The following is a 9,295-nucleotide window of genomic DNA, read 5'->3' as shown; positions in this document are numbered from 1 at the left end:
ACATATTTTATATATTTTGTTTTTCTTGTCGGAATGGTGAATATACAATTTTTCAGCAATTGTGTATCACTTAACTCTCATGACATCATCTAGAACCGACCAACACAAGTTCCATTACAATTCTTGACAAACTGCTGATGACAAATTGTTCTATTCTAAGTTCTTCCTAAGTTCTATTCTAAGTTACTTCCCTGACCCTTTTTTGCAGCCGATTCCCTTTCATCACAAGTTTGATTAATCGCCCCCCTAAAAACTGGTTAATTCTCTAATAAACCGAATTAAATCAACCAAAAAAGGAGGTTATTAAACCTCATTTTCCTCTCACGGCTTTTGTTCCAGCTGCAGCTGGCAATTGTATAACTTATCCGGCATCTCCGGTTAACAATTAGGCTACATTTAAAGGGTCCCACGCCGGAGGAGCGACAAAGAGCGACGCAAAAATGGCGGTTGCGCAATACCAAAAGCGAAAGAGAAAGAGAGACGGAGATTTACCTGTAGAGTTCAGCAGCGGCGGCAGGACGCGGTAAACTGCTGCCATTTGAAACCTGCGGTCAGGTGTGCATGGGGGCTCGAACCGCCTAGTCCGGTCCGTTTAGTTCTTCACGTATTCGCAACCAAAACCCGATGTTTGTATCGGCAACGGCAACCAGACAACTGCTCATTTACTGTCTATAATTCATGTTAAATTGAGTCAAAAGTTTGAAATTTTATTGGTGCATGCTCAATTCTGAAGACAAATGCTTTAATATGCAGTAAAGTTACATTTTTAGTTCGGTAGTGATTGTGAAGAATGAGTGGATACGTTCAGTGAAGCCCTGGGAGCTCAGACATCATGCATAAAGAAAGGTCAGTTTTTGAATGGACACAGGATATCCGTTTTAATTATGTAATGGCGAATGTTGTATCCTGAAAAAGCTTTTTTCCACGTCTCTGTTAAATAACACAACGAATCCTATAAAGAATACTGTTAACTGTTAGCAGCATTTCAAAGAAACCCGTCCATCTGGCGCGAATGTTTGTGTTCCATCTGTGAAGTACCGTCGAACACAAAGACTGTTCTCTATGTTTCTAAAGTGAATTTATGCATTACCCCAAAGGGGATTGAGCGAATTTAATTGAGGCAATCTAGGACGGCTTATTACAGCTAATGGCCTAGACAATATCCATCTCTGATTAGTTTCCTGGACAGAGTTCCCTGGAGCAGGTTCGGGGGTAATTTACCTCCTGTTTTCATCATACTGTTCGTTTCCATTCACCTTAGGGTTATGAGTGCAAGCCAAAGCAGTGGTTTTCTTATTCATGTTCGGAGATTGTCATCGATGTAATATAGCTATACAAAAGAACGAAAAGAAACGTTGGTTATGTAACCAGGAGAAGAGGCGAAGAACTCATTATTAACAAGCCAATTTAAATCCCTTAATCACCGAACCTTTAGATTTGCGCTGCATTCACACGGTGACCGCAAATAACGTTGAAATATTTTGAAAGGTGATTTTAGAGATTAAAATAATTTTCAAAATTCTTACAAACATACCCTAAAAATAACTTCTTAAAGGGGCTTGAACCCATTGAAGGAGGCACTCTGAAAATGTTTTCTTCGCAGTATTTTCGAAACCGTTTGCGTTAAAACTATGAAATTCGATATACTATAATAAGTTGGAATGGAAAAATGTTTCAACGTTATTTCCAAACACCCTGTATATACCGTACTGTGCAGGGAATTTCAAAATTGAAGTTATCCTTTCACCAAAGAATAGAGCTTAAAAAAATAAGATTTTTGTCCTTTGTCACTTTTTCTAAATATCGACATCAACTAAAATACAGGATGTCAAAATTTTATTAAGAATTTGCAAAACCACTCGAGATAATTGAACTAAATTTTGTTTGTGTTGGTGATAGTCAAATTGCATTGAAACTATAACTTCAATGATTTTTACCAGAAAACAAGTTTAAACAATTTTTGACTTTTAGCTAAATTTCTAAGTAACAATTAAACTTTTAAAATATATGAAAATCGCAATCTAGTTTTTTAATTCGATAATAATTTTTATTTTTACAAAAGTCAGGGGCGTATCACTTTTTTCCAAAAATATTAAACAACTTTTTTATAAGCGCGTCACTGGTAAAAACAAAAATAATTTTATTTATTGAAACATTTTCCTCCCACGTAGCTATTGACAACTACAGAATTTTGTTTAATTATCTCAAGTGGTCTGGCAATTATTAATAAATTTTAATTTTTTAAATAAAATTTTGACACTTTCGTATCTCCGTTGATGTTGATATTGCGAAAAAGAGCAAAAGGAAAAAATATTACTTTTTGAAGCCCTATTGGCTGGTGAAAGGTTAACTCCAAATTTAGTATCGTCCTCTATATCCCCTCTATATATAATGTTCATGGGATCTTAACAAAAAAAATTATCGTATTTAGGTATCAGAGGGTTGCTCGTAAACTTTAAACTTATAAAAAGCCCATATTTCTCATCTTTCAGCCCCTTTGACAAAATATACAGAGGAAAACGTTAGAAATTTTAGCATAAAATCTCCATATTTAGCCAATCTCGCCAAAACTCATTAGCATAGACGATCTATTTGAGCAGCAAGAATTTTGCAAAATGTCCTTTACCTTCAAGTTTATTTTACGTATGTGTCACCAAATGAGGTTCGCCCACCCGTCTGCGTCTTATCCAAGCAAGTACGCAATTTTATATCGTAATGATAATGTACTATATTTAGATAATTTTCCACCCTGTAGTTAATCGATGCAGAAGGACTATTTGTGTAACTATAATTTTCCAAAAATTTGTTTAAATTGAGATGAGAGATACTTCGAGTGAGAAGTCGAGTCGAGAATTATCAAGTGAGAACCTCTATACCATTATATTTTACCAATCCTGTAGCAAATTTTAATATTTACGTTATTTATAACACAACAATTTATTGGTGCTGAAGCTCTATTTCAGTGGTACGATTTTTTCAAAATTTCACTTTTTCATAAAATCCACGAAAAGTGGCTTTCGGATAATCAAACGCGATCCCCATACGTGGGTGGTACTTCTCCAATTAGCTTCTAAATTTCAAAACTGTTACGGCACGCCCTGAGAATCAGTAACAGCGAAATTCATTGGTGTGGGAGGACTATTTGAGAACACAATTTTTCAAATCTTTATTGAAGGTTCCTTTATAATTCTCATAAAATGGTGACCGTGCGTCGTTGTTTTTTTCCAACCAAATCACAAATTTTACCCTTTCTGCGGTATACCTTGAAAACTACCCTTGCTGAAAATCGTTGGTGTAGAAGCTCTGTTTCTTTAATTACCATTTTGCGAAATTTATTTTAAAAAATTTCGCTCAGAATTTTAGAGCAGTCTGCTGTTTATTCTAGCAACAAAAGCGGCAAACACCTAAATTTTCAGACCACAAAACTCTCTCTATAAATTCAAGTTTCTTGAACCATCACATCATTGCTCCTAACAATAGATAAAGTCCTACACTGTAGCCCGTCGAAGACCTAACAGTTTGCGCAAACCATGCTCACGACTTCCCTGTTCTCCTCTATCATTTCCTGCATCTTTAACTTTAACCTTAAACTATAACTGCACTCTTCGATTCATCTTGTCATTGGCATTAATTGTGAGTACCCGCACAAGCAGTACTGTACCAAAGAACAGGTTCAATGCTTCACAATTACGTTCCTCTTGGTCAACGGAAAGGAAATTTTCTTCGCGGGAGAATGAGAAATAGCGTATTTTTGCCTATTAAACTAATACATAAACCGGGTTATTTTAGTGGAATAAGCAACCTTGGCATTTCCTGGGAGCCGCAACAAACAAAAACGTTCTTGTGTAAGCAGAATGTATTGTGAAAAGAACTTCAATTCTGACTCCTACTTGAAGATTACTTAGTTAAATTCTTCAAGCAAAATAAAAGCTCCAATGCTCTTTATTTTCTTGACAGTTTTACGATGAAACATCAAATTGAAAATTTATGAAGAATTAAAAGATCACGTATTTTTCTTGAGAAAATGGTGAATATGCTTATTTCTGCATGTAATTTTAGCGCAAAAAGACCATGATGCCCTTTTAGAATTGGTAGCTAAAGTTCACGTTTTAATTTTTGACAAATTGGTGAACATACATCTGGTGCCTATTTTTAGCCATTTTGTAATATTTATTCCAGTTTATCATTGCTCTTTTATCTGAAACTGAATTAATTTGCTCGAGAGAGCTTTGAAAATTTTGTTCTTGCGTGAATTTCATTAATCAAATCGAAACTATGAACATTTACTTCGATTACAATTAAAACAATTCAAATGCCAACATTAGTATGCATCATGGTACTGGCATTAGATTTTCACACTTGTTCTATGCATTATTGCCCTACATATGTTTACTTTCCCCCACTGGCTTATCCACATTGATACGAATTTTGTTGTTTGTGCGTTAAATCGAACACGCAACATCGAGTTAATTTATGAGATATTTGATAATTGCAAAGGTTAATTGAGCGATTAGCATAGTTGGTGCTCGATCATCCACAAATCTTGCAACGCTTTCGCAGTTGAGGCATGAAGAATGAACGATTTCCTCTGAAGTTGCATTGATGATGGGTGAAAAAGTGATGCATTTGCTTTGTGGTTTATGTGCTCTGGTAGAGAATGAAGCGGATTTCCTTTTTCTGGTTCAATACTTTATGTAGAGTGGCATATACGACGATAGGAAAACAGGTCATTAAAGTTTGTGACAGTTTTTTTAAATTATTCGAGACTGCATCGACTTAGGAGTTTGAGAGGACATTTATAGGCTAAAAGAAACAGTACATCAGGACCTGAAGTGGTATTATATCCAATACCGTGGATGCAGGCTTATACAGCTTACCTACGCCATAATTAATTTGAACTAGGTTATAAGGTAATTGCTCCACCGGTTTCTAAGATGCCAGACCTCAAAAACTTTTGAGATGCTCTTTTTCACTTAAAGCGATTTAATTGAATCCTTTGTTGATGTGAGATGCATCAATTACTTGAAAATATATTTTGAGACCCAACATAGCAAAAATAGGCAACAAAGCGAATCCATATCCCGGAAGCTAAAAATAGTATTGGAAACAGCTCAATGCACGTTTATAAAGCATTTTATGATGTTAATTTGAGCTATTTTTTAATGGGCACCTTTCACTGGTTTCGGGTTTCACGGAAAAATCTGATTTGAAGAAACACATTTTTGAATGGTATAGTCAACATAAAAGATTTCTGAGCTTCACAGATGTGTAATAAGGCAGCTTTGCAGGTCTGCATTTTAATCACTGTTACAGATAGAAAATTTCATTGGCGGTTGTAACGTAGTCCCATAATCCGGCTTTAAAAAGTCTTATAATGTGTATACAGGGTGTCTCTAAGAAATTCGTACAAATTTCCACCATAGATTTCTGAGGCGAAAACGTGACGATTTAACTCAATTTTCCTTAGTCCAAAAGTGAATGGTTTTTTAAATACTGGACGTCAAAAAAATTAATATTAAAAAAGGAGAAAAAAAATTACTTCGTTTGTTATGCTACTATCTGGATAAAGTGTCACATCATGGGGTTTTTAGGGTGCCAAATCAGAATGCGTTTACATTTTTAACGCACGTTATACAGGTCGCTGTCAACGGTAGGTAAACTCTTTTCAAAGGTGCATAACTTTTTTATAGCCGGGTATAAAATTTATTTACCATTAAATTGGTGTTTTTCTACATATTGTATGAAAAAAAAGTATCTCAGTACAAATCTTTATGGGCATTCCTTCTTGAAATATTTGAAGTTTTAAGTTCGCTGCATATCTTGAAAAATAACTTTAAGGTAGAGAGTGTGACGTGGAAACGACTGTTTTTGAAGTAATTATTAATTTTTGATACATAGTTTTTTTTTATTATAATAGCACTATCAAAAGCATAGCATTTTATTACTAAGAACAGAAAATTACATATGGCGTGTGCTGTCCAATTTCATTGACGCAATGTGGAAGACGTTAAGAAAATTGGCTTCCACCCTTTTCAACAGGTCTCCGTTGATCCCGGGGAGTTGATATCGGATTGTTTCTTTTAGTTCTTCTAATGTACAAGGCCTAGCCTCGTAGACACGTGCCTTGAGATAACTCTATAAAAAGAAATGACATAAAAAGAGGTCAGACGATCGAAGAAGCCATAAAATTTCGTCAAATTTGGAAACGAGATGGTTGGGAAACAAAGGGCGAAGTACAGTCACTGCCGCCCTGGGAGTGTGTGCCGTTTCCCCATCTTGTTGAAACAATTACTGCCTGTCAATGCCTTTTCTTTGTAATTCAAGACTGAAAAAAGTGGTTATCATATCAACGCTACGATCAGATGTTACAGTAACAGAAACCCCATTCATAAACGATCATAAACGAATATTCGATATTTTAACATCTACGACGGTTCCATGGTGGCAATTGAATGATAATAATAAAATACCATGAGCCAAAGAATGAAATGTCTGTTGAAGTACAACCCTTTCATTGTAAACGGTCGAGTACTGCTCGTTCTAAAAACGCTCGATTCCCACGCTGCATCTTGTACATATTATACAGTTGAAACAAAAAAAAAATCAATACATTCCATTAATCATCAGTTCTTGCCATTTTTTTGATCTTCATGTTTTTATTCGACTATAGCTATTTTTGTATTATTTATTTTGCTTCACTGTACGAATCAATATGTACTTTAGAGTTATTTTTCCAAACGCAGCGAACTTTAAACTTCATATATCCCAAAAGTGAACGTTTGTAGATACTTATACCACGATATCTTTTTTCATCAAATATGTAGGAAAACGAAAATTTAGTAATAATTAAATTTAATACTGGGCGATAAAAAGAGTTATGTGCCTTTACAGAGAGCGTACCTGGCATTGGCAGCGCCCTCTGCAACGTGCATCGAAAATGTGACCGGATTATGATATCTCGTCCCGAAAAACCCCCGATGCGACATTTTGTTCGCATAGTAGAATTACAAATCAAGTATTAATTTTTTTCTCTTTTTCAATCTTCGCTTTTTTCTTCGCGTATTTTGAAAATCGTCCACTTTTAGAATAAGGTAAATTAGGATAAATGGTCATGTTTTCGTTTCAGAAATCTGTGGTAGAATTTTGTACGAACCTTTAGGAGACGCCTTATATGGAAAATGTCTCACCGAAGCAAGACCGTTTCAACATTGTATTTTTTATTATAAACGTTTATACCTTTGTTAATATACAAAAACGCAAGCAGAATCTGACTGCATTCAAAACAAACAAGTCAACATGCGGTTTTAGAAAAATTTAGCGCTTCGACGTCATACGGGAGCGACCCGTTTGGTCAAGAACGCTTTGGAAACAAAACAATAACGTTTTGGTTGTCAGTGTTAATGGCGTATCCACGTTTCCTCCCGTTTCGCTTGCGGAAAATATCAAATTTCTATTGAAAATGTGAACAAAATTTGAAAATGTTTAGTTAAAGATAAAAACGTAGTGAGGGTTTGTGCGATGTTGTGATTGATAACAGGTAAAAATCTCACTTTTAAAATATAATTTTCAGTGACGTTACCGACAATATCGCTTCGTTTACATTCGCCACTCCGAAAATGCACGATCGCAGAGCGGCATACCTGCGATGAAAACGATGTACTACAGTGGCCGCTAATATTCAATCGATGTTCTTAACGATTGACAGCGGTCAAAACCAAACTTTTCCGCTTACCCACACGCATTTAGATTCACCTCTTTTGACATGTACCGGAAAATCCACTTTTTAAAAATTTTTGTAAAATAAATTCTCAGATTACATATTTCGTATATCAATATCGCGTGGGTCCGGCTCGTACCTCGCAACATTCTGATAATCTCTCTGGGAATAGCCTGTGGCTCTTCCCTCATCTAAATTTTAGAACACTTGCTCTCGCTTACTCAGTTTCAGATCCAAAGCGAAGGTGGTTCCTTTTTACTTCCAAATTCGGCATTGTTATATTCATCGAATGCGATTCCCGCTTTGAGGAGTTAAAAAAGGTTTTAAGATGTGAAAGCGATAATAAGTTTTGCCCCCTTTCGGGAACGAGGACCCATCTAGAACAGGACGGAACCTCTGGAATAACGCATAGACTATCGCTCACACGTAGAGCAACTTTCCAAATTCGATTGTTTTCTACAACAACATGAATTTGACATGATCTATTACATTGATTGTTGGGTAAAATTAAATATGTTGATGTCAAGGCTTAGTTGTTAAATGTTTTTTAATTACAAATAAGAAAAATGTATTCTAAAACATGTAGGTCAAAAGTAGAGCAATTAAAACATTTCTTATATTTTCCCTTACAATTAAATCTTTTATTTAGTATCTAATGTCATACCCATTATTTTGAATTACTTCCCAACATCTGTTGTTCATAGACTTTAATAATTTTTCAATATAACATTGGAACATTTAATTCCTAGTATTTTGCACTCTTCTGAACAAACCCGTTATATTTCTTTTCTTTTCTCATGCATTCTTCTGTCAGTTTCACCCCAGAGGTTCTCTATGGGGTTCAGATCGAGGCTTTGATCCGGCCAGATCATTACTTCAACGTTATGTTACTAATGAACCCATGCGAAACCGCCGGAAGCACCCCCAAACCATAATCCCGCCACTTCCTTGTTTAATCGTCGATTTAATATATTTCGGATGAAACCGTTCGTTAATGGATGTTCTGTCTCACCAAATTCCGTCTGATTTGAATACTTTAAGTCGACTTTCATCTGAGAGGACAGTTTTCCATTTTTTATATGGACAGTTCTCATGCTCTTTCGCAAAACGGCACCTTGCCTTTCTATTTTTCTTTGAGATGAAAGGCTTCTTTACCGATTTTTTCCCATAGAAACCAGCGCTTCTTAATCTTCGTTTTATACTACTCGCTGATACTGAAACACATAACTCTTGTGTGTGACTTGCACTCTTGAACGGATCCTGGATGGATAAAATCTTAATTCTTCTGTCCATCACTTTATCGGGTTTCCGATTTCGGCCAGACTTCGGAAATTTATCTGCAGTTCCTCTATCTTTAAAGTTAGAAATCACCCTTGATTTTGTTGATTCAGTTATATTTAAACATTTTACAATTTTGCACCGATTTTCAACACCTGCAAAATTTTGTAAGATTTTTTCTTTGAACTGATATGATAAGTCTATGGGCGTCTTCAAGTAGTTTCAGTCAATACTGTGAGCAGCAAAGTTAAAATCACACCATAACATAAATAAACAAATTGGTTACCCTAGATATGAACC

At 35.5% G+C, this 9,295-nt stretch overlaps 1 protein-coding gene across 1 annotated transcript in view; it reads left to right on the top strand.

Annotated features, from left to right (window-relative positions):
- Positions 1 to 533: 533 nt before the first annotated feature.
- LOC136348993 (uncharacterized) overlaps positions 534 to 9,295 on the top strand; it is a 35,036-nt gene continuing 26,274 nt past the window's right edge. Inside the window, exon 1 of the mRNA XM_066300226.1 lies at positions 534 to 846. Within this exon, the coding sequence (XP_066156323.1) occupies positions 833 to 846 (14 nt within the window). The 5' untranslated portion in view covers positions 534 to 832. The remainder of the gene's footprint in view (positions 847 to 9,295) is intronic.

This window comes from Euwallacea fornicatus, chromosome 36, assembly GCF_040115645.1.
Source record: "Euwallacea fornicatus isolate EFF26 chromosome 36, ASM4011564v1, whole genome shotgun sequence".
NCBI classification, from domain to species: domain Eukaryota; kingdom Metazoa; phylum Arthropoda; class Insecta; order Coleoptera; family Curculionidae; genus Euwallacea; species Euwallacea fornicatus.
This window is presented reverse-complemented; position numbering and strand designations above follow the sequence as displayed.